The sequence below is a fragment of the Anomaloglossus baeobatrachus genome, chromosome 2 (assembly GCF_048569485.1).
Source record: "Anomaloglossus baeobatrachus isolate aAnoBae1 chromosome 2, aAnoBae1.hap1, whole genome shotgun sequence".
NCBI classification, from domain to species: Eukaryota; Metazoa; Chordata; class Amphibia; order Anura; family Aromobatidae; genus Anomaloglossus; species Anomaloglossus baeobatrachus.
The window spans coordinates 481,854,805-481,881,286 of NC_134354.1; the positions used below are offsets into that span (position 1 = coordinate 481,854,805).

Genomic DNA, 26,482 nt, shown 5'->3' on the forward strand with positions numbered 1-26,482 from the left:
ATTTTCTCCTTAGTCACCCACATGTGCACAGGGTCATATTGTCAGTGATGGGGTGATGCTGTGAGGGGCGCTGTGTGAAGTTTCTCCTCAGACACCCACATGTGCACAGGGTTATATTGTCAGTGATGGGGTGATGCTGTCAGGGGCGCTGTGTGAAGTTTCTCCTCAGACACCCACATGTGCACAGGGTCATATTGTCAGTGATGGGGTGATGCTGTCAGGGGCGCTGTGTGAAGTTTCTCCTCAGACACCACATGTGCACAGGGTTATATTATCAGTGATGGGGTGATGCTGTCAGGGGCGCTGTGTGAAGTTTCTCCTCAGACACCCACATGTGCACAGGGTTATATTATCAGTGATGGGGTGATGCTGTGAGGGGCGCAGGCAATGTGCTCTGCACAGAGAGGACTGAGCTCCAGCGACAGAAAGCTGCGGCGCGCTCCTGTCTCCGGTGTCGGGGCCGCGCGCTCCTGTCTCCGGTGTCGGGGCCGCGCACTGGCGGCAGCTCTCCTCGTGCACTTGTGATGGGTACGCGTAAGGATACGGGAATGAGCGCAGACGGTTGATCACCGGCAGCGGACCCATATAGGAGCGAGTAACCGAAATTCACAAGCCACGTTCCGCTCTTATTAACAAGGCTGCAGGCTGGAGGTGCACCCTGAGCATGAGGAGCGAGCGGGAGACGCCGCCGGCCGTGCTGAGGGGCAGCCGGAGCAGTGACAGACGAGATGTGGACCTGAGCGGGACGGCGACCACCGCTAAGCATCGGGAGGAACGGAAGGCGACTTTGAGCAAGGTGAAGCATCATCCGTCATTATCCTCCTGTGTTATGTACTACTACTGCCCGTGTATTGTGCTGGGGACCAGGCTCTGATTGGCCAGTGACGTCACGTGACCTGTCCCCGTCTTCTGCCCCTTTGTATACTTGTGTCTGCTCCTATTACTTCTCATGCACTGAGGACACAGGCTCTTATGCGGGTATATAACAGGCATATAACATTGCCAATACAACAATGGTATATAACACTGTCACTGGCATATGACAGGGCATATAACACTGGTATTTAACAGGGGCATATAACACTGGAATACAACATTGGTATATAACATGGACATGTAACTGGTATATAACACTGGCATATCACACAGGCATTAACACTGGCATAAAACACTGGTCTATAACAGGCATATGATGACACTAGCATATAATACTGGTATATAACAGGCATATAACACTGGTATATAATAGACATATAACATTGGTATAAAGCAGGCATATAACACTGGCATATAACACTGAAATGTAGTATATAACACTGGTATACAACACTGGTATACAACACTGGTATATAACAGGCATGTAACACTGGCAAATAACACTGAAATGAAGTATATAACACTGGTATACAACACTGGTATACAACACTGGTATATAACAGGCATGTAACACTGGCAAATAACACTGAAATGAAGTATATAGCACTGGTATACAACACTGGTATACAACACTGGTATATAACAGGCATGTAACACTGGCAAATAACACTGAAATGAAGTATATAGCACTGGTATACAACACTGGTATACAACACTGGTATATAACAGGCATGTAACACTGGCAAATAACACTGGTATATAGCACTGACATAATACTGGTATATAACAGGCATATGTGGCGCCCCTGACCTGGTCAGGCACCACTGAGTACTGCACCCATTCTGGGGACAGTACAATACAGGTAATCCAGAAGGCTGACAGGGGTGTGGAACACAGGCGCATAGTGATCAGGTCTCACACATGTACCCATGAGAGGACCCCTGGGGATCCCAGGAGGGGGCAAGCCTTCACCTTCACTGGAATAGTGGAGGGGGTAGAGCCTCCATCTCCTCTCAAGGGGTGTGGTGGAGAGTCTGGTTGCTAGGTGGCGTAGGCAAGAACAGGAGAGGAGGAGCAGTGAGCCAGTTCAGTGTAGAGTCCAGGGAGCTCAAGTGAGGAGCAGATCCCTGGAGCTGTGCAATCTGACAGCGTCCGCGCAGTGGCTACAGACGGGGGAGAACGGTCAACTAGGAGTGCTGCCTGAAAGCCAGCTTCAGCTAGAGAGTGCAACGGAGTGGGAAGTAAGGAGACTGCTAGAGAGCACCAGGCCCAACCGGGCGGCAGATCCCGAAGCGAGGATAGATTCACCTTTCCCTGCTAAACCTGCCAGTGTGGGGCTCTTAAAGCCCACACCACAACACCACAAAAGCCGCAGCCACGTAACCGCAGTGAGGGCCCATAGGTCACAGGAGGCAAGCAGCTGGAGTGGCCTGGTCCGGGGAACAAGCACACGGCAAACAACAAGGGGAGAGAGGCTGCAGCATCTTCCCTGGGTGACCCCCATAGGGACTCAAAGTCGGGGTCACCCCAAACCACCAAGGGCTAAGGAAGGCGAGTCAGTAGTCACCCTCATAAAGTCAGCCTGAAGGATACCTGGTTCCTACCTGGTTCATCTCAGCTACGCCCGGGTTACTCACCCTGCCACCTGAAGTGAGTAAAAACCCTGAAAGACATCCTGCCTGTGTGGTCATTCTGCGACTTGTGGTACTACAAACCTACACAGGGCCCTGGGGCTTGCCTCACTCTCAGGAGGCTCCTACATCTAACTGCACACGCCATCAGCCCCAGGCGTCCCCTAACCTGCAGTGGCGGTCCCCACTGACCGCAATACTGAGAGTGGCGTCACGATCAAACAAGAAGATTTCCTACCAGTGACGGAGATCCAGCTACGTGGAGTCCCTGAAGGTAATGCACCGACACTACACCGGTGGGGCTTCACATCTGGCGCTGTGAACAGGATAAGGACTAGACCTGTTCAGACAGGTGACCATGTGCCTGGGCGGTCCGCTTGAAAAATTGGAAGCGCCGCCATATTGCCACCATGAAAAGCGCGCTGAAAAACAACAGCAGCCCGCGCTGGAAGAAGTTACCGCCCACGAAGAGGTGTGGCTACCCAGAGATCCCCTGCAGAGTTCTGACCTTGCCAGCTATGAGAGTGGAAGCGTCCAGAAACGGCGAGAGAGAAGGGAAGCCACAAACCTGCTGCTGCGGAGAGCAGAAATGGAATCCAGACGAGGATACCCAGAACCAGGCTCTGCTGCCTGGTGGTGCCGGGAGCTTGCCCTCTTCTGTGATCAGCTGGAGGCCAGGATTATGCGACGGCTCTATGAGGAACGCAAGGAGCTTCTAGAGAAGGCTGCAGCGGTCCGGACCTATGAGGAGAGAGCCGCGCGGAGCCTGCCGGATCGAGCGGCGACGACGATTCAGACCCCGATGGGTGAGTCCGGTGTTGCCCCGGCTAGAACAAGAGCCCCGACCCTAGCTGCTACGACCGCGGTCCCAGAGGAGGCGCCCGGTGCGGCGACGCTGAGTGAGGCCGCAGCCACGCTAGGTGCGGCCCGCCAAGCCCAGGCCGCTGCAGCGATGCCCCGCCTGTCCCGCAGGGCTCCGACCACCACGGCAGTGCTCATCCGTGCTGCAGGTGTAACGCTGACCCAGGCTGCCACCCTGCTGAACCCGGTCCGCCAAGACCCCAACGCAGCAGTGACGCTCGTCCGCGCCGCAAGTGATATGCTGAACCAGGCCGCAGCCCCGCCGGGTGCGGCCCGCCAAGCTCCGATCACTGCAGCGACGCCCGGCTCAGCCTGCACGGACCCCATCGAGGCTGCGACGCCAAGTGAGACCGCGGCTGCAGTGTCCAGTCCGGCCCGCCAGGAACCGGCCGCGACAGGAACGCCAATTCAGGCCGCCGCCATGCCAGGCGCGGCCCGCCAAGAAGAGAAGACTACCTCATCATTTTCCCCGGCCTGCAAGGCCAGAGCAGACACCGCTCCCCAGTCCAAAGAGGTCCCTGCTAGGAAGACCCTGATAGGAGAGGACCCCGAATACTGGAAGCTGAAGGCTGATCTGGAGGCCCAGTTCCCGCAAGAGATGGTGGATCGGTATCTGCTCCCTCCGCATACCCCCAAGGAAATACAGGCAACCCCTGCAGCTGCGCCGAAGAGTCCATCGCCTGGGCCAGCTGAAGAACACTCATCCCCAGCGCTGCCACAACCAGAGTGCAGCGAAGAACTAAGGGGGAGAGGAGACCAGGAAGCAGAAGGGCTGACTCCGACGCCAACCGCAGCAGACCCCTACCCAGAGCCGGAGATGCTGCCCTATTCCCGCTGGGAGGAGGAAGACTTGACACCGTCAGCAGATGAAGATCAACCCAAAGACCTCACCTGGGAGCCCACAGGCATGAACCCAGCCCGCAAGACACGGCGCAGCAGAACCCAGTTTTCCCCTGCACCGCCATCCCCAGAGCAGAGAGATGATATCACGGCCAGAGACCTACAGGAGAAAAGGTTCCTGAGAAGAGCCAAAGCCCAGGCCAGAGGACCCCTTTGCAGAGGAGTAGTGGAGGACTTCAGCCTCAAGTCAGGATATGGGTTCATTGTAGCCCCTGGCATCAAGGAGGGGATATTTGTTAACAGGAGAGATGTAAGCGCTCATCTGCCTAGAGGACACCCTGGCCGAAATCTAAAGATGGGAGACTCAGTTCAGTTCACCATGCATCAGGGCGAAAGGGGATTGTATGCCCTGGACGTAGCACCATGTCCCAAAGAGGAAAGAAAAGACAGAGATAAAGAAACAGATGCAGAAAAGGAAACAGATGAAGATCAAGAAAGGAAAGATAAAGAACCTATAGATGAAACAACCACAGACAAAGATCCTACAGATGAAACAACGACGGACGACGACGGAGAGCAAGAAAGTCACAGGTGCCGGTGCCCTACATGCCCACGCCCTGGTGAAATGGAGGAGTAGAGTAGAGAGAAGTAAAGAAATACAGCAAGTTACCAGTTGAAGTTTTGACAGGTTTTGTTTGCAACGTTTAAGAAATGTGCCCACAAAAACTATTGTGAGAAAACCATAAACCTTAAGGCTATGAACTGGCTATAGCCACAAACTCTCGCAGTGTAAATAGTTACACCAGTGGCACCACCACCAGGGCCAGCCTGTTTAGGGGCTTGGCTCGTCTGCGACCAGGGGGGCCCGTCCGTAGAAAAGGGCCTTGGCTCACCTGCGACCAGAGAGCACGCCTGTTTATGGGGCCTTGGCTCACCACCACAAAGAGGGTACCTGGTCAGCACCAACTGTGGAGGCCGCCTCTGAATCCTGCCAGAAGAGGCTGACGGCGCGGATCCACCAGGCCAGGTATACCCTGAAACCACCAGCCCATGAAAGCCGCCTCTACATCCTGCCAGAAGTGGCTGAAGTCGCGGCCAACGGGAGAGGAAGATTGGAGGAAAGGTCTGGGGAAACGGATGGCCCAGACCTGGTTACCAAAAGAACCGGTGACCTGCCTCCTGAGAGGGTTTTGGGTGGGTTAACGGACTTGTGGGTGGAGGGTGGTGATGTCTGATACCTGGTGCTTTTAAATGTTTTACATGTTTTAATGTTTTATGCATTTTAAAATGTTGTCTTGCAGCCCGAGGACGTGCTGGTGATAACTAAGGGGGAATGTGGCGCCCCTGACCTGGTCAGGCACCACTGAGTACTGCACCCATTCTGGGGACAGTACAATACAGGTAATCCAGAAGGCTGACAGGGGTGTGGAACACAGGCGCATAGTGATCAGGTCTCACACATGTACCCATGAGAGGACCCCTGGGGATCCCAGGAGGGGGCAAGCCTTCACCTTCACTGGAATAGTGGAGGGGGTAGAGCCTCCATCTCCTCTCAAGGGGTGTGGTGGAGAGTCTGGTTGCTAGGTGGCGTAGGCAAGAACAGGAGAGGAGGAGCAGTGAGCCAGTTCAGTGTAGAGTCCAGGGAGCTCAAGTGAGGAGCAGATCCCTGGAGCTGTGCAATCTGACAGCGTCCGCGCAGTGGCTACAGACGGGGGAGAACGGTCAACTAGGAGTGCTGCCTGAAAGCCAGCTTCAGCTAGAGAGTGCAACGGAGTGGGAAGTAAGGAGACTGCTAGAGAGCACCAGGCCCAACCGGGCGGCAGATCCCGAAGCGAGGATAGATTCACCTTTCCCTGCTAAACCTGCCAGTGTGGGGCTCTTAAAGCCCACACCACAACACCACAAAAGCCGCAGCCACGTAACCGCAGTGAGGGCCCATAGGTCACAGGAGGCAAGCAGCTGGAGTGGCCTGGTCCGGGGAACAAGCACACGGCAAACAACAAGGGGAGAGAGGCTGCAGCATCTTCCCTGGGTGACCCCCATAGGGACTCAAAGTCGGGGTCACCCCAAACCACCAAGGGCTAAGGAAGGCGAGTCAGTAGTCACCCTCATAAAGTCAGCCTGAAGGATACCTGGTTCCTACCTGGTTCATCTCAGCTACGCCCGGGTTACTCACCCTGCCACCTGAAGTGAGTAAAAACCCTGAAAGACATCCTGCCTGTGTGGTCATTCTGCGACTTGTGGTACTACAAACCTACACAGGGCCCTGGGGCTTGCCTCACTCTCAGGAGGCTCCTACATCTAACTGCACACGCCATCAGCCCCAGGCGTCCCCTAACCTGCAGTGGCGGTCCCCACTGACCGCAATACTGAGAGTGGCGTCACGATCAAACAAGAAGATTTCCTACCAGTGACGGAGATCCAGCTACGTGGAGTCCCTGAAGGTAATGCACCGACACTACACCGGTGGGGCTTCACACATACAACACTGGCATATAACACTGACTAATAACACTAGCATATAAGATTGGGCTAAACACTGAAATGTAGCATATAGCAATGATATATAACACTGGCATATACGGTAATGCTAGTATATAACACTGGTATTATAACACTGGCATATAACACTGGTTTATAAGAAGCACATAATACTAGCATATAAAACTGGTATATAACACTAAAATATAATTCTGGTATATAGCAGGCATATTATTATTATTATTATGAATATTATAGCACCATTTATTCCATGGCGCTTTAGGCTACATGCACACGCTGCTTCTTTTTCGTGTTCACAAACTGCAGCCAAAACTGCAGCCAAAACTGCACCTTGTCAGAGAGAGCCTGGAAATGTCACAAAAAATGTAGGTGCTTTTTTGGTGTGTTTTTGCTACTTTTTTGGTGCGTTTTTGGCTGCAGTTTTGTCAACAATTGTTTCATGTATTTTTCAGTTCAAACAAGCCCATAATGCTTGTCTTGATCTGGCAAAATTTGCTTGTCCGGTGGCCGGATGGAACGTTGAGGGGAACGTTTTTGTACCCGGCAAAAATACGGATCTGGTGGGGTTTTTTATAATGATATCCTATGGACGCCGGATCATATGCCGGAAGCCGGCGCCGGTTTCGTTTTTGGACATGCCCAGACTGTGTGTAAATAGTCTCTCTGTCGGTCGGTCTCTCTCTCTGTCGGTCAGTCTCTCCCTCCCTCCCTCCTTTATACTCATCAATCACGGGCGCGGCGCTGCACGGTTGTCACACTGCTCTGGCGGCTTCTCCTCTTTTGAAAATGCCGGCTGCTCATTATTCCATCACATTTTCCCTGCTTCCCCCGCCCACCGGCGCCTTTGATCGGTTGCATTGAGACACGCCCCCCCCTGAGTGACAGGTGTCTCACTGCACCCAATCACAGCAGCCGGTGGGCATGTCACTATGGCGCATAGAAATAAATAAATAAATAATTTAAAAAAAGGCGTGCGGTCCCCCCCAATTTCAATGCCAGCCAGATAAAGCCATACGGCTGAAGGCTGGTATTCTCAGGATGGGGAGCTCCACGTTATGGGGAGCCCCCCAGCTTAACAATATCAGTCAGCAGCCGCCCAGAATGGCCGCATCCATTAGATGCGGCTGTTCTGGGACAGTACCCGGCTCTTCCCGATTTGCCCTGGTGCATTGGCAAATCGGGGTAATAAGGAGTTATTGGCATCCCATAGCTGCCAATAAGTCCTAGATTAATCATGTCAGGCATCTCCCCGAGATACCTTCCAAGATTAATCTGTAAGTTACAGTAAATAAACACACACTTGAAAAAATCCTTTATTAGAAATAAAAAACACTAACAAATTCCCTCGTTCTCCCATTTAATAAGCCCGACAAAGCCCTCCATGTCCGGCGTAATCCAGGATGGTCCAGCGTCGCTTCCAGCTCTGCTGCATGGAGGTGACCGGAGCAGCAGCAGACACCGCCGCTCCTGTCAGCTCCACGCAGCAAATGAAGACAGCCGCGCGATCAGCTGATGATGTCACTGAGGTTACCCGCGGCCACCGCTGGATTCAGCCGCGAGTAACCTCAGTGACAGCTCATCTGATTGCACGGCTCACCTCATTTGGTGGCTCTGGCAGCTGAAAACATTGATTTTCCCTTCTCGCTGCTGCCGCCGCTGATAGTCACGTCCTCCACATCATCTCCCCTGTGCGTGCACGCTGGGGACAGCGGTACTTCGGGGAACACGTGGAGGACAGGACTATCAGCGGCGGCGGCAGCGAGAGGGGTCCATCATCTCCCCTGTGCGTGCATGCTGGGGACAGCGGTACTTTGGGGAACACGTGGAGGACGGGACTATCAGCGGCAGCGAGAGGGGGATGGACATTGTCAGCTGAAAACATTGATTTTTCCCCTCTCGTTGCCGCCGCTGATAGTCCCGTCCTCCACGTGTTCCCCGAAGTACCGTGTCCCCAGCGTGCATGCACAGGGGAGATGATGGACCCCTCTCGCTGCCGCCGCCGCTGATAGTCCCGTCCTCCACATCATCTCCCCTGTGCGTGCACTCTGGGGACAGTGGTACTTCGGGGAACACGTGGAGGACGGGACTATCAGTGGAAATTTTGGAAATATACTTACCAATTCAATCAGCTTCCTTACATTAATCTGCATACGTTGATACCAGGTCATGTCTTCTGCTGCACTCCAAAGTACTGCTCCTACACTATTTAGCATGGAACAATGGGGTTTCCACTTGCCTGTTACCTCACTTCCTGACAAATCACCTGCGTTTTTGGTACCAAAAACGCAGGTAAAACGCAGGTAAAATGCACCACTTTTGATAGCATGCATTTTTCCTGCGTTTTTGATGCCCTCATTGATTTCAATGGGTGACAAATGTTGACAAAAACGCAGGAAGAATGAACATGCTGCATTTTTTTTGTTACAAACTTTTGACAAAAAAAACGCTGACAAATAAACTGCAATGTGCGCATGACAAATCTGACTTCTCATAGACTTTGCTGGGAAGTCAAATGTCAGAAAGTTCTGCTGACAAAACTGCAGCCAAAAAAACAGCAAAAAAGCAGCAAAAAAAGCAGCGTGCGCATGTAGCCTGAGGCTACATGCGCACTCTGCATCTTTTTGTGTTCACAAACTGCAGCCAAAACTGCAGCCAAAACTGTAGGCAAAATGCAGCCAAAACTGCACCTTGTCAGAGAGAGCCTGGAAATGTCACAAAAAATGCTTGTAATTATAGGTGCGTTTTTGCTGCTTTTCGGTGTGTTTTTGGTGCGTTTTTCACAACCTGCGTTTTTGCTGCGTTTTTGTGACAAATGTTGGCAAAAACGCAGGAAGAATGAACATGGTGCATTTTTTTTGTCACAAACTTTTGACAAATAAAACGCTGACAAATAAACTGCAATGTGCGCATAGAAAATCTGACTTCTCATAGACTTTGCTGGGAAGTCAAATGTCAGAAAGTTCTGACAACAAAACTGCACCAAAAAATGCAGCAAAAAACGCAGCGTGCGCATGTAGCCTTACAATTGAAAAGGAAATACATAAAAACAATTACAATAATCATGAACAATACAAGGCACAGATTGGCACAGAAGGAGAGAGGACTGTGCCCACGAGTGTTCATAGTCTACAACACTAACATATAACACTGGCAAATAACACTAGCATATAATACAGGCATATAACACTGAAATGTAATACTGGCATATAACATTGGTATATAACACTGCCATTTCTGCTGTAGTTGCAAATCAACTAAGCCTGGACCAATAGCCAGATCTGTTAAGCATCTGTCTGTCTCTCTGTCTGTTTTTGTTATGAATGTGTCACTGCCTGATGTGATCTCAGGCGGATTTGGGATCAGAAAGTCACAGCGTAAGCAAGTCAAGGCCCAACTGGTGGTACTGGTAGAGACTCACCTCACACGGGACACAGCCAGACTGGTAAACAAACCGTGGGTACAATGGTCGGCACATGCGTTCCACACCAGCTACTCCAGGGGTGTCTCTCTATTGGTCCATAGACATATCCGTTGGGAAGTGAAGGTGGTGAGGCGTGACCCAGAGGGGCGATTTGTGTTTATATATGCGTCTATAAACTCTAGAGATTATGTGCTGTTATGTATTTACAACCCCCCGCCAGCTCACATCTCCATTCTTAAACAAGCAATGAGCTTTGCCCTCAATTATCCAGATGCGTATGTGTTATGTATGGGGGATTTTAATCTTGTGATGAATGAGGAGCAGGACAGGTTTCGAATGGATGGAGGGGGACAACATTCGGCCACACACTTGACTGATTTGCAGCAATGCGCGGAGGGAGGTGGGTGGATTGACCTTTGGCGACTCCGGCATCCTAACACCCGAGAATATACATGTCATTCTTTTACTAGACGCACGCTGTCCCGACTAGATTATATTTTTGGGTCGAGCAATATCGCAACCTGGGTGGATGACGTGGTACACGGGGTCAGGGGCATATCAGATCACAGCCCAGTGATTCTTACTATGAAGACTAACCAAGGTGTTGGTAAACCCTTTTGGAGGTTAAACCCCTTTTGGCTGAAACTAATAGATCAAAGTGATAGAACTCTGTCCCAAATAGAGGATTTCCTGGAAGCACACCCTAAACCCTGGAATATTAACTTGGTGTGGGACACTCTTAAAGCCTACCTTAGAGGGTGTTTGTCTTCAACCATAACATATCTTAAAAGAGTGACTAAAACTGAGGATGATATAGTAGAGGGGAGACTTAGGGACTTAGAGGCAATATATATATCGGCCCCAACCGATGGAAATAGAGCGGCCTGGATGCAATCATATAAATTATATATGCAGCACTCTGAGACCAAGTCCAAACGCAAATTGTTCTTTACCCGACAATCATATTTTGAGCTTGGAAATCAATCCAGTAAATTATTGGCATATATGGTTAGGCAACACAACACTTCAAATACAATATTGGGTATACGGAGGATGGATGGCTCAATAGCTACATCCCCTGAGGATATTTTAGAGTGCTTTTGTGAATACTATAAAACCCTATACACATCTAGAAATCCTCATGGAGTTCAAAGTTGCGTGACATATTTGTCGGATTTGGAGTTTCCCACTTTGAGTGAATCACAACGGGAGTCTCTGGAGGCGGACATCACACTGGATGAAGTGATTACTGCCATCTCGGATATGGCTAGGGGGAAATCTCCGGGTCCAGATGGCCTTCCCATAGAATTCTATAGTAAATATTGTGACGTATTGGCCCCGATTCTTTTAGAGGTTTTCTCACATTTTTCAGCCGGCGACTCTCTACCTGCTTCCTTGTACGAAGCACATATAGTTGTGCTGAGGAAGGAGGGTAAAGACCCACTAGACTGCGGTTCATACCGTCCTATATCCCTAGTTAACGTGGATTACAAGATCTTTACCAAAATACTGGCGTCCAGGCTTAATTCAGTCATATTGCGTATAGTTCACCCAGATCAAACCGGATTTATGCCTGGGAAAAACACCTCTATAAATATAAGACGGGTCCAGTCCAAAGTGCAATATAGCACACTGGTCCAAGAGAACGAGTGGGCCTTGGCCTCGCTGGACGCGGCCAAGGCATTTGACTCGGTAGAATGGCCATTTTTATTTGCCTGCCTCCAGAGATTCGCTTTTGGGCCTAAATTCAGTAACTGGATTTATATGTTGTATAGGTCTCCGACAGCCAGGATACTAGTCAATGGTGCTATGTCTACACCCCTCGCATTGAATCGGGGCACAAGACAGGAATGCCCTCTGTCTCCAGCATTGTTTGCACTAGTTATTGAAGCTTTGGCAATTAGAATCCGCTCTCATCCACAGATCACTGGAATCACTATAGCCGACCGAACAGATCAAATAGGATTGTATGCGGATGACATGGTTGTCTTCTTAGATCGAGTCATAAACCGATTGCAATATCAAGGTAAAAGATATTAAATTCATTAACCGAGAGAAGCTATTTTACCTAAAAAATTCTTTTTATTTACATATATGCCACAAACAAGGTACACAAATAAAATTATTAAAAATTACTGAGAAGGAAAGGTGGGAAACAGTACACCCTACTCCTCACCCTTCCTGTCATATAGGGGTCGACGTCGTAAGGTTTATTGACGCCCCTATTCCTCGTCGACTGAGGCCCTATAACAACCCTCCACTCACACTAGTAAAGTACCGTGTGCCCTAGTTTAAAGTGGGTAAGGTGAAACACCCAAGGTCAGACCCATATAGATAGTATGTGACATCAATTTAGTCCAGATAATAATTCACTGTCAGTAAATGTCATAAATCATCTATAGGGGGATTATTTACTCAGTCGACTATCAGTCAAGAGTATCAGATCATAAGAACTGCTGTTGCATATGTCCAGGATGCACCCTACGCGTTTCGCCCTCTTATCAAAACACCAGGGCTCATCAGGGGTATAGAACATAGATCCTTGACAATTAAATCACAGCTTCAACCGGTGATAGTGAGTTACACCAGAACAGTTTTAAATACTGTTAATAATTTGTCCTCCAGAAGTACAGACCAGGAAAATGCATCTGTTAAAGCAGTCCCGGGTTATAGACATATCCCTCAGCCAATCTGGGAGATCTCCCGAGGTTCAGAACACACCCATATATGCACGTACTGGTCTGGTCTAGTTAAGGATAGATGTCAGCACTTTTAAAGATTCATCCCGTGCCACAGGCTCAATCACGTAATAATGGTACAAATGTCCTCAGGAAAAGCCAGTCTTAGCACACCCGTACTGGATACACATCGCTACCCAGATGACACTGCTCGTCCAGGCACTAATAGAGGTGTTGCCTAGACCGGGACCCGGATTTTTTGAGGGAAGACTGGCTTTTCCTGAGGACATTTGTACCATTATTACGTGATTGAGCCTGTGGCACGGGATGAATCTTTAAAAGTGCTGACATCTATCCTTAACTAGACCAGACCAGTACGTGCATATATGGGTGTGTTCTGAACCTCGGGAGATCTCCCAGATTGGCTGAGGGATATGTCTATAACCCGGGACTGCTTTAACAGATGCATTTTCCTGGTCTGTACTTCTGGAGGACAAATTATTAACAGTATTTAAAACTGTTCTGGTGTAACTCACTATCACCGGTTGAAGCTGTGATTTAATTGTCAAGGATCTATGTTCTATACCCCTGATGAGCCCTGGTGTTTTGATAAGAGGGCGAAACGCGTAGGGTGCATCCTGGACATATGCAACAGCAGTTCTTATGATCTGATACTCTTGACTGATAGTCGACTGAGTAAATAATCCCCCTATAGATGATTTATGACATTTACTGACAGTGAATTATTATCTGGACTAAATTGATGTCACATACTATCTATATGGGTCTGACCTTGGGTGTTTCACCTTACCCACTTTAAACTAGGGCACACGGTACTTTACTAGTGTGAGTGGAGGGTTGTTATAGGGCCTCAGTCGACGAGGAATAGGGGCGTCAATAAACCTTAGGACGTCGACCCCTATATGACAGGAAGGGTGAGGAGTAGGGTGTACTGTTTCCCACCTTTCCTTCTCAGTAATTTTTAATAATTTTATTTGTGTACCTTGTTTGTGGCATATATGTAAATAAAAAGAATTTTTTAGGTAAAATAGCTTCTCTTCTTCTTAGATCGAGTGCAAGAGACTCTACCGGTGGTCATAGATACTATAGATACATTTGGGGAGTTTTCAGGACTACGCATCAACTGGGATAAGTCGGCTTTGATGCCATTAATGCATGGGTCTGGAATTTCAATGGAGGGTAGGTCACCTTTGCAAGTGGTAACTAGCTTTAAATACCTGGGAATACACATACAGAAAGACCATACACTAGACCTGCAGACGAGTATAACACCACTTCTGGAGCACGTTAAACTTAAATATAACTTGTGGAGCAAGCTACCCCTGTCAGTGGTTGGCAGAATAAATTTAATCAAAATGATATTACTTCCAAAGCTTAGTTATACACTACAACATAGTGCAGTATCAGTACCCAAATCCTTCTTCTCAATGTTGAACTCTCTTACTACTTCTTTCATATGGGGGAAATCCAGACCCAAACTTCGGTTATCCATTTTACAGAGATCCAAAAGACTGGGGGGGATGGCTTTACCGGAGTTCTTCCTCTACTACCTCGCGGGACAGCTTAGGGCACTAGAGACTTGGATGCCTGGATGTCAGCTACCATCTGTGGTCCTCTCCGGTTACGTCTAGCCCTCTGTTGCAAACGGAAGGGGGGGGGTCCCCTACCCTCTGTATCCGAAAGTTCAGCCTCAGTAGAGGATAGGTCTGACTCCCGTTCCCTAGATGTCGGACCCTCAGTTGGAATAAATTGATACACTTTATTATCTTTAAAGTCTTGGAGGTCACATTTAAATTGTTTATGTTTCCTTTCTTTTAAGTGAAACTGAAATTTCTCGATAGAATTTTTCAGGGTATTTTCCTTAATCGAAAAATCAGTCTCGTTTTGGTAAGTTTTCGTAACCTCAATCTGTTCCTTGAGTTTGTTATTAATTGCCTCAAGATTATTCCTTTCTTCTGTAAGAAGGATTTTCATCAACCTGAGAGAGCTAGCTGTAGCTTCTTTCTCCCAGGCAGTCATCAATTGAGGAGTCCGACACCTAGCAGCAGGTACAAGGGGGATACGTAGGTGTCGCGGGCGGGGAGGAGGGTGTCAGCACACTACGCTCACCCCTTCTGCTCGGGTCCGGCGGCTGCTGCTCAGTGGTGGCTCGAGCTGTAGGCCGGATCCCGGGGGTTTCTCGAGCGGCACTCCTCGCCCGTGAGTGAAAGGGGTTTGTTGGGTGTGGGGATTGTTTACAGTCCGTGACGCCACCCACGGTTGTGGTGATTTCACCACCGCTGCTCAATACGGGGATCCCGGGGATGGTGATGCGGAGCAGCCAGGTGTTGTGTTGCCCCTCCGTGGGTAGGGGTTGGTGATCCCGGGGCCCGGTGATGGCTTGGGGGGTGCAGGGCCTGGTGGGCGCAGGGACGCGGGGGCAGCGCTGTGCCTTGCGGCACTGTGGTACTCACTCAGCCTGAGACGTTGACACAGTTTTTACGGTAAACCAGACGGCTGGTAAGACGGTCCCACGGACGGCTGCACTTGCTCTCCCGGTAGATGACGGTGATGTCCCTTTTCCTAGCACCTTTGTGTACTTGTTGGTTGCGATGGGTCCCCACCGGTAACCCGCTCCCCGGCTTCAAGCTGGACCGGGGGAGCTCTACTCTTTGCCCGCAGGCGCTGGCCCTAAGAAACTGGTGCCTTGGCGGTGGCGGTGTCTCTCTTACACTGGCTGGGCTGTTGCCTTCAATCGGGACTTGGTTGTTGGGGGATCTACGTCCCCTTCACTGATGGATTCGGCAAATTACGGCGACTCCAAGCCTTGCCGGGGTCCGAGAGGCCCCTGCCCTGGTGCTGACTGTCCTTCGGAACACTGCTCCAGACCACCGGGCACACAGCCTACGGGGTCCTTCCAGGAACTTCCAAACGGTCCCCCTTCAGACAGTCACCGCCGTTGCTGACCTTGCTGACCTGCCCTGCACTCAGCTGGGCTCTTCAGGCTTTGCACACTCTTTCTGTTCTGTCACCACTCCTGCTTTCCTCCTTTACTACTTTTCTTCCTTCACTTTCACTTAGCTGTTTACTTTAGCCCTGTCTGGGCTACTCCTCCACTCCTTCCACTTCCTCCTCCCTGACTCAACTCTGTTGTTTACTCAAGCTCGTCCCTGAGCTGACTGCCTGGTTTCTCCCGCCTCCAGAACTGTGAACTCCTCGGTGGGCGGAGCCAACCGCCTGGCCCACCCCCTGGTGTGAATCATCAGTCTCTGGAGGAAGGCAACAAGGATTTTTGGTTAGCTTAGATGTTTCTACCTGGGATGTAGGGTGTGGTGGTGTGCGACCTGTGTCCCCTGGCTTGCCCAGGGCGACACATTCCCCCTTAGCAAAATGCAGACCGTCCGCGGGCTGCCGTCCAACACCGGATTTATTTTTCTGTAAAAGATAACATAATAATAATATAACATATTTACATTTTTAATAACTCTTCCCAAAACGGGAGGCACATTTCTTAAACGTTGCATAACGGTTTACGGTTACGGTTTCCGCTCTCTCCCACCCAAGCAACCTGGCCCTGATGCTGCCCCTAAAGCCCAGGCAGCACCCCTTTACCCACAGTCCAGCACACGGTACCCGAGCGGGATCTGTCCTTCCCTCCAGAGGGTAGCCACCGGTTCCTTTGGTGGCTGGGCCCCAGCCTGCTCTGCTCAGGGCCCTCCCTCCAACCTGCCTCTCCGGAGGCGGCATTGCGGAAACGGTAACGGCAAACAACATATTTACAAGCCACTTAACGTTTGTGGGTGCCCTGCCAGTTCACGGGCTTGTCCATGGATAGTTCCCATGCAAAACTTTTTAAACGGTCCCCACAGGGACAACGGTGTCGGCTCCAGCCGGTTGCAAATCACGGTAAATCAGGTGAAGCTTCGGTTAATCATCTTTTTCTTATCATTCTTTCAACTTTTAAACAACAAACAAAGTGGTGGTCCCAACGGGGACGGTGCAACGGGCATCCGCTGCCCTACTCCGGACTTTCAGGCTCCAGTGCTCCTTCCAAGGGAGGGGGCGCGGCGCTCGCTCGGGCCTCTGGGCTGCCTCTCAGTTTAGCGTCCAGCGCAAACCACCCCCGCTCCCCAAAGAACCGAGTGTATTGCACGATGTCACCCGGCATTAGATTGCGGCCGGGATGCTCCTCAGGCAGGTGGGCATTCACATCCCGCCGGGCTACAAACACCTCGGCCTCCAGGCCCGGTTCGTAGATGAACCCATAGCCCCGGCGGACATCAAACCGCCTCACCTGCCCCTCATGCAACGGTCCCCGGACACGGGATGTTGCCTGCCGGAGGTTCTCTTTCTCCCGGATCGCTCTGGCCACCAGTTCGGCCTTCTTCCGCTCCCTCTCGGCGATCTCCAGGCCCAGCGGTACCGGCTCCCTATCCCAATATGGCGCTGCCGCCAGCGCCGGCGCACGGGTCGGGCCCCGCGGGACATCCTGGACATTGCCCACTGTCAGGAATCTGGGCGGCATGTCCCGCGGTGTCTTGGCCTTGGGCGCTGCCTTGCAACAACAACCCGGCGCTACCTCAGCCGAGGTGTGGGGGATGGGTATAGGGGCTTTCCGCTGCTGGGCCTTCGGCTCGGAGCTGATCAACGGCTCCGGCTCGGGGGGTTTTTCAGGGGATGCCTCCGGTTCCACTTTCGGCGTCTTCCACGGTAACACCTCCGGTGTGCCGCGGGCTCCGGCTACAAGTCGGCCCGCCTGGGCGGGGACGCTGGGTACTGCTACCGGTTGCGGTGGTAGCAGGCCTAGTGGCGGGGTCACGGCCTCCGGGACGGGTGGCGAGGGAGGCAACGGGGGGAGAGGGCTTGGACCGGGCCCCACAGCCGCGATGACCGGCCCTTCAAGGGCATCGGGACGTGGGTCACTCACCCTCCCTTTCTCCGCTTCCTCCTCGCGTCTCCGCACGGTGGCTACAACGTCCGCCATGTCGGCCTCCCACTCCTCCATGAGGAGCTGCATCCTGACCTGCAGCCTTTGGTAGAGCTGCGCGGTTCGGATCTCTACCCACGCCGCGGTTCCAGGCGCGGGGGCTACGGTGTCGCGGGATGGCATCCACATGATGGCTTCTCTTTCCAGGAACGGTATGTTTGCAGAGTCCTGGCGTCCCTGCTTTTATAGCTGCAGCTACATGCGTCCAGCCGCCATCGCGTCCCCCTTAGCTCTTTCCGGCCCCTCCTCTCTCGGGGCGGGGTTTTGGCCTTCGCGCCTCTACTGCTCGAGAAGACGCTCGAGCGGGAACTTTTCGCGCCAAAGATGGCGGCTTCTGAAATTTTTCTGCCGGATACCTCCGGCGGTAACAAGGCGCACCTCTACCAGACGGCAGAGCGGTAAGATCCTGTCCGTGACGCCAAGTTGTCGCGGGCGGGGAGGAGGGTGTCAGCACACTACGCTCACCCCTTCTGCTCGGGTCCGGCGGCTGCTGCTCAGTGGTGGCTCGAGCTGTAGGCCGGATCCCGGGGGTTTCTCGAGCGGCACTCCTCGCCCGTGAGTGAAAGGGGTTTGTTGGGTGTGGGGATTGTTTAGAGTCCGTGACGCCACCCACGGTTGTGGTGATTTCACCACCGCTGCTCAATACGGGGATCCCAGGGATGGTGATGCGGAGCAGCCAGGTGTTGTGTTGCCCCTCCGTGGGTAGGGGTTGGTGATCCCGGGGCCCGGTGATGGCTTGGGGGGTGCAGGGCCTGGTGGGCGCAGGGACGCGGGGGCAGCGCTGTGCCTTGCGGCACTGTGGTACTCACTCAGCCTGAGACGTTGACACAGTTTTTACGGTAAACCAGACGGCTGGTAAGACGGTCCCACGGACGGCTGCACTTGCTCTCCCGGTAGATGACGGTGATGTCTCTTTTCCTAGCACCTTTGTGTACTTGTTGGTTGCGATGGGTCCCCACCGGTAACCCGCTCCCCGGCTTCAAGCTGGACCGGGGGAGCTCTACTCTTTGCCCGCAGGCGCTGGCCCTAAGAAACTGGTGCCTTGGCGGTGGCGGTGTCTCTCTTACACTGGCTGGGCTGTTGCCTTCAATCGGGACTTGGTTGTTGGGGGATCTACGTCCCCTTCACTGACGGATTCGGCAAATTACGGCGACTCCAAGCCTTGCCGGGGTCCGAGAGGCCCCTGCCCTGGTGCTGACTGTCCTTCGGAACACTGCTCCAGACCACCGGGCACACAGCCTACGGGGTCCTTCCAGGAACTTCCAAACGGTCCCCCTTCAGACAGTCACCGCCGTTGCTGACCTTGCTGACCTGCCCTGCACTCAGCTGGGCTCTTCAGGCTTTGCACACTCTTTCTGTTCTGTCACCACTCCTGCTTTCCTCCTTTACTACTTTTCTTCCTTCACTTTCACTTAGCTGTTTACTTTAGCCCTGTCTGGGCTACTCCTCCACTCCTTCCACTTCCTCCTCCCTGACTCAACTCTGTTGTTTACTCAAGCTCGTCCCTGAGCTGACTGCCTGGTTTCTCCCGCCTCCAGAACTGTGAACTCCTCGGTGGGCGGAGCCAACCGCCTGGCCCACCCCCTGGTGTGAATCATCAGTCTCTGGAGGAAGGCAACAAGGATTTTTGGTTAGCTTAGATGTTTCTACCTGGGATGTAGGGTGTGGTGGTGTGCGACCTGTGTCCCCTGGCTTGCCCAGGGCGACACATAGGCACATAGGAACAATACCACTTTTGATGTAACTGTCAAGGCTCTGCACCTCCCACCAACTGGTAATCTGTTCCTTATAGGTCCTAGTGACCTCCTTGAAAGCAGCCGTATAAGATGGAGTGTACTTTTTTTGAACAAATTCTTTTTCTGAGAATATATCTTTTGCCTCCGTGAGCCAACTAGCCGTGTCTGGTCCAGTAGAGAGGAAGCCAGCCATGCCAGTCACTAATGTACAGTATAACAGCAAAATCTGCCAACAGATAGATAATGCCCAATAGTCCAATTCCAACAAGATAATAGCAGGGACTAAAACTTAACTTTTAATAATCAGATAAAATTGTCAATATTACATAATAGTGCAGTAAAATTGTCAAATGGCTATAAATTGAAGTGATCTCACCCAGATGTTCTCAAGGGGTAAGAGGACACACCGATCCAAAGTTGGTCACAGGCAGAAACAATCGGGGCAAAGCATTGGGAGATGAGATATGAACCCTGCCGTGCCCCGTGAGGATGCTTCCGCCCTGACAAGGGCAGCGCCCAAATGAGCTGTCTGCCCCGCAACCATACAAACAAAGAAAAGACGTTCTCCCAACGCGTTTCCCTCTAAGTAGAAAGAGTTCCTCAGGGGAGAATAGAGAACCAATTGATCGACCTGCAATGGCAGGGACCAAGGGACTGATCAACCTGCAGTGGCAGGGATCAGAAAGGTAAAGGCTATGTGTCCAGATACAGGGTGGTGCATGGACACTAAAGCCTGAAGCCACTATATACCCATTTGTTAACAATAATTATTACCTTCAGCCGTGCAGGGCAACTCCATTTTACAGAGATCCAAAAGACTGGGAGGGATGGCTTTACCGGAGTTCTTCCTCTACTACCTCGCGGGACAGCTTAGGGCACTAGAGACTTGGATGCCTGGATGTCAGCTACCAAACTCTGAGAATCACTTGGCACACGCGGCTGGGACTGATTGTTTAGTGGGTTTTCTCGAATCAGAAGGACTGAGAACACCACGGCAATTACCCCTCCTCAGGTTGGCAAGATTAGTCTGGCGACAAGCCAAGAGGGTGGTACACTTCGAAGGGGTGGTGGCGGGACTCCCATTATGGGGGAATAGCCACTTCCATACTCTGAGAGATCACCCCTTGGCGCAATTCTGGGCCACTCACAGCATCAGTGCATTAGGTGATCTTTTTGTCCCAGGAACCACAACCTTCAAGTCCTTTGAACAAGTCCAGATTGAATATAATGTTCCAAGATCACAGTTTTTTAGATACCTGCAGATTCGCACAGCGATTCAATCCCACATACAGAAAATTGGAGTGAGGAAATTGATATCATCACTTCCTATGATAGGTATTCTAAAATCACAAGGACCTCGAGGCCTCATCTCAGCTATATATACTTACCTGTTGTCAGTGGGTGTGGAGTCGGACCCCTTGCCAGCCCAGGATAGATGGAAATCTCTAATTCCCTCTCTACAGGGAGAGGAATGGGAAGAGATATTGGAATCTCCGACTGCGGTATCCCCTTCGGTTAATAATAAGTTGATTCAATGCTACATTGTCCACCAGGCATACCTTACTCCAACTCGATTATTTAGTATGGGCCGTTCTCGTACATCGGAGTGCCCGAGGTGTCATCTCTCAGGGGCAAATTTCATACATATGATCTGGAGCTGTCCCAATATATCTTCGTACTGGCGGGGAGTGACATCTCTGCTGACATCGATTGTGTCGATTCCTGTTTTGTGTGACCCTTTGATATGCCTGTTTGGGGTGGTGGAGGAAGAGTCCTGGGATCATTACATGACAATATTCCTCAGAGTGGCATTGTTTCTGGCTAGGAAATTAATAGCTCTGAGGTGGATGGGAGATTCGAATCCAACTGTGCGGTCCTGGGTTAAACTAGTCAATGCAACCATAGTCTATGAGCGGGTGGTATATTATAATAGGGGGTGCCCGGGAAAATTTAACAAAATCTGGGGTTTGTGGAATTCTTCTCCAGACACACTTGCAGAGGTTTGAGGGAGATTATGCGGATAATGGTGGTTCCCGTTAGATGTTGGGATATGAAACACTGTCCAATGGTGTATTGAGGTATAATAATGCAATGTGGCTGTTGTTCTTTCTTCCTTTTTCTATTCCTCTTTCTATCTTGTTTTCAAAATATGGTCATGCTGATAGTTAGAGCTGTTCTTATGCTCAATATAAAATTAGATATATATGCAAACGATAAGTAGTATGGATAATAACATTGTTCTATCTTAACTGCTAAAGATATTATGGACTTTATATGACTGTTTATTGTTATATTTAAATATTACTATCTATATACTGAGCTATCTTTATATGGCAAATGTCAGTTGTACCATGTTTGAAATTGTTAATAAAACGAGGTTAAAAAAAAAAAAGTCACAGCGTATTGTTGATCGCAGATCTGCCTTAATGTCCCTCGTCAAAGCATATTTAATTCCATCCAGTACTGAAGAAGTTAAAGTTCATTTCTATCCTGCAATGATCTAACAGGTAGTTGTAACCTCAGCTGCAGCCACTCCCTTCTACTATAAACATCTGCTCCTCACTCCTCCCTATGCCAGCTATAGCTCATACCTTTGCTGTCCACTTTGAAGGATCCAATCTCTGGAGAAGCTAAGGTGTCACTTTTGTTGCAGCTGAGAAGTTCCTGCTTGAGAAGCTATGGAGTGTTACTTGTTGTGTCTTTCCAGACCTGTTTCATGACTCACGGCTGTCAGTGTTCCCTTGAATGTAGCTGGGGGGAGGGCCCCCCTCCATGCCTTGTTTCCAGGATCACGACGCCTTTTCTATGGGGCATTTCTGTTCCTTCGGCGCCAGTTATAATTCTGCTCTGCAGTGTGTCGCTGGTCCCTGTAAGTTGTTTGATCCTGTCTCTCGTCCTGACTACATCCACCCTCCCTTCCTCCTGACTGTGCCCATCCTCTCTGTCACCCATCCTCCCTGCCTCCCGTCCTCCTGACTGGGTCCGTCCTCCTGACTGTGTCCATCCTCCCTGCCTCCCATCCTCCTGACTGCGTCCGTCCTCTCTGACACTTGTCCTCCCTCCTTGGTTGTTCCCATGTGCTCCCAGCTATTACCTGCTCTCCCGCCTCCCGATCTAGACTTGTTATTTATCTTCGTTTTCCTCCTTTTTTTGATGTTCTCTCTCTGTCTCAGACTTGTCTCTCTCTCTTGACTCTGTCTCCATCTTACCCCTGGTACCTTGTGACTCTCCTTGCTCTGAGCCCGGTCCGTACGACCTTCTTGTTGTTTCAGCTCACCCTGCTGGTTTGTTACAACCTGTTTGTCTTTCCTTCTTCGTGTTTTCTTATGGCAGTGGCGAGACTAGCATCTTAATGGCCTTCACTAGTCAAGGTGAGTTAAGCGCCAGCGAGGGTCTAGGCCAGTGATGGCGAACCTATGGCACGCGTGCCAAACAGGGCACGCAGAGCCCTTTGTGCTGGCACGCGCGCTGTCGCCACACTGAGACACTTTGTACTGTCGGTGTGATCGCGCCGACAGTACAAAGTGCTGTTTAGCAGAGGAGACATTTCTCCTCCCTCTCACTCCTCCTCTCCTGGGCTGCAGCCCTGTTGCCTAGGAGACGAAGGAGCGTCAGAAAGCAGCGCCGGCGTCTTGTGGCCGCGCGGGAACCTGTGCTGGAAGGTGAGGGTTTTTTTTATTTTATTTTTAGGCTGTGTGCGGCCAAGGTGTGGGGGGACAGAGCCAGCACGGGGCAAACATGGAGCACGGGGGACAGAGCCAGCACGGGGCAAACATGGAGCACGGGGGACAGAGCCAGCACGGGGCAAACATGGAGCACGGGGGACAGAGCCAGCACGGGGCAAACATGGAGCACGGGGGACAGAGCCAGCACGGGGCAAACATGGAGCACGGGGGACAGAGCCAGCACGGGGCAAACATGGTGCACGGGGGACAGAGCCAGCATGGGGCAAACATGGAGCACGGGGGACAGAGCCAGCACGGGGCAAACATGGCGCACGGGGACAGAGCCAGCACGGGGCAAACATGGAGCACGGGGGACAGAGCCAGCACGGGGCAAACATGGAGCACGGGGTACAGAGCCAGCACGGGGCAAACATGGAGCACGGGGACAGAGCCAGCACGGGGCAAACATGGAGCACGGGGGACAGAGCCAGCACGGGGCAAACATGGAGCACGGGGGACAGAGCCAGCACGGGGCAAACATGGAGCACGGAGGACAGAGCCAGCACGGGGCAAACATGGAGCACGGGGGACAGAGCCAGCACGGGGCAAACATGGAGCACGGGGGACAGAGCCAGCACGGGGCAAACATGGAGCACGGGGACAGAGCCAGCACGGGGCAAACAGAGCACGGGGGACAGAGCCAGCATGGGTCAAACATGGAGCACGGGGTACAGAGCAAGCACAGGGCAAACAGAGCATGGGGGCAGCCATGGAGAGCACAGGGCAAACATGGAGAGCACGGGGCAAACCGAGCACGGGGGCAAACAAACAGAGCACAGGGGCAAACAGACAGAGCACAGGGGCAAACATGGAGAGCACAGGGCATACAGAGCACGGGGCAAACATGGAGAGCACGGGGCATACAGAGCACGAGGCATACAGAGCACGGGGCATACAGAGCACGGGGGAAACATGGAGAGCACGGGGCAAAGAGAGCACGGGGGCAAACATGGAGAGCACGGGGCAAAGAGAGCACGGGGGCAGCCATGGAGAGCACGGGGCAAACAGAGCACGGGGACAAACATGGAGAGCACGGGGCAAAGAGAGCACGGGGGCAAACATGGAGAGCACGGGGCAAAGAGAGCACGGGGCAGCCATGGAGAGCACGGGGGCAAACAGAGCACGGGGCAAACATGGCTGCAAGGATGGGGGAAATGTGCAAAGATGGGGAGAAACGTGCAAAGATGGGGAAACATATATCAGGATGGGGGACATGTTTACCAAAAAGTGGCCAGGAAGGGGACAGAACTACACAATGAAGGGGGGGGAGCAACTCGTACATCTTTATGGGATTTCAGGATGTTCAGACTTTGAAATGTAGATGTGAATTACAGGGTGACATCTGATTGCATTCCAGGCTAAAATCTCTGTCTAATATGCTGCAATTTTTTCCAGAAAGATCAATCCAACTGCTGTGTCTGGAAAGGGCAGGGGCTCAGCTTCAATGTGTGGTAAGTATGTATGAGCGTGATGCCTCCTGCTGAAGAGAAGAGAAGACGGCAAAGGTAAGGTTAAAATCAACTATTTACATAATAGGATTGGTTGGCACTTCGGAAAAAAAATGGGTTTAGAGCTACAGTTTGGGCACTCGGCCTGTGAAAGGTTCGCCATGACTGGTCTAGGCACTTGATAGTGCACTTGGGGAAGGGCTCGTTTAGGGACGTTAGGGAGTGCAGAGATCAGTCTCAGGTGAGTCCTAGGAGGTGACCCCGGTCCCCTGTCCCTAGCACCAGGGCACTCTGTTGTATTACTACCTAGTGGTCCCTCTGTGTTGCGCCGCTCCCTGGGAGTCTTCTATTTACCATATTTCTATACATCTACCTTAGCTATGTATTACTCCCCCTGGGAACGTACTATTAAACTGAGAGCTGGACATTTCTAGGGTGCATCTCTACATAACCTAATATTGTCACCTCAGATTGGTTAGTATTAGACCAGTTGCATGTGTGCAATAATCACAGACTGAGTATAGACAGAGATGCTCATAGGTCTGCTGACCTCACACCACCAGTCTTATACAGGCCTACGCTATTTACGTTGGGTCAGGACATCTGAAAACAATCTCTGAGGGTATAAGGGAACAACCTATTGGAGGATGTCAATTTATGCATACATTTCCAGGAGGAATCAAGGAGGAATGCAGGGACAAACATATTGGTGCAGCATGTGCAGACACACGGGGGTCAATGTCTACCTCCAAAGCAAGTGGAATTGTGAATTGTGCATTTTGATGAGCTATGGGATTGCACAGGGACCCTTTTCTGTCTGTGTGCCCCAGTGGAGGAATAGTACAAAATTAAAAGAGCTGTAAAGAAAAGGATTGTTTCATAATTGTTATATTGTGAAGAATACAGGTATTTACTTTAACAGATATGTCAAGAGAGCTAGTAGGGCCTCTTTAAAGAAAATTCCAACCCAAAATGTAAAAATTGTTATGCAGTTTATCAAAAGTTAAGCTTGGTTTACTGTACACTTTTATTTCCATTCTTATGTTTTTTCTAAGAACTTAAAAAGAGGCAGTGGTTACTATTTTACAGGGAAAAAAATTGCAGAGATGGAGATGAACAAAAATGACCCAAAAGCAAACCTGAATTTACCAGCGTATTGTCACTTTTGCAGCTCTTCTTAACACTATTAACCATATGTTTCAAATTGACTACGGCATGACCATGAAATGTTTTTAGTGTAGCGCAGAACTAGTAATGTGTGTTGGATTGATCTAGTAATTTAGCACCACATACCAAGCCAGGTGTGGTATGTGGCAGCACCATGGACAGCAACTCATGTAATAACTACCGGTATGGTAGGAGCTCCTTTTCCCACCTCTTATATCTGTTAAAGGGAACCTGTCAGCAGAAATTTCGACTAAAACCTAACAGATTCCCCCTCTGCAGCTCCTGGGCTGCATTCTAGAAAGGTCCCTGTTACTATTGTGCCCCCTTTCTGACCAAAAAAAAGAGTTTATAAAGTGGTACCTTTTTGGCTTCGGATTCTCTAAATGTGTCACGGGGGCGGGCTGCCTGATGGCCGTTATTCTGCCCCCTGGTCCTGTATGCCGCCCCCATCGCCGATTTCCATACTTCTGGACACCGCCCACTGCTCCAGCCATCCACGCGCATGCCCAGTGCCAGTCTCACGGGACTGAGCAGTGTGACCGCTGGTGACGTGTGCGCAGACAAGTGATTATGGGCGGGACTGTGACTGTTATCAGCAAGTACCCGCCCA

At 51.1% G+C, this 26,482-nt stretch overlaps 1 protein-coding gene across 2 annotated transcripts in view; it reads left to right on the top strand.

The window, feature by feature from the left end:
- Window positions 1-473: 473 nt before the first annotated feature.
- The window catches only part of UPF3A (UPF3A regulator of nonsense mediated mRNA decay), an 83,643-nt gene continuing 57,634 nt past the window's right edge, over window positions 474-26,482 (top strand). The window contains exon 1 of one of the 2 annotated variants that reach the window (XM_075336423.1): window positions 474-796. In XM_075336423.1, the coding sequence (XP_075192538.1) occupies window positions 665-796 (132 nt within the window). In that variant the 5' untranslated portion in view covers window positions 474-664. The remainder of the gene's footprint in view (window positions 797-26,482) is intronic. The other variant, XM_075336424.1, reaches the window with a different exon arrangement.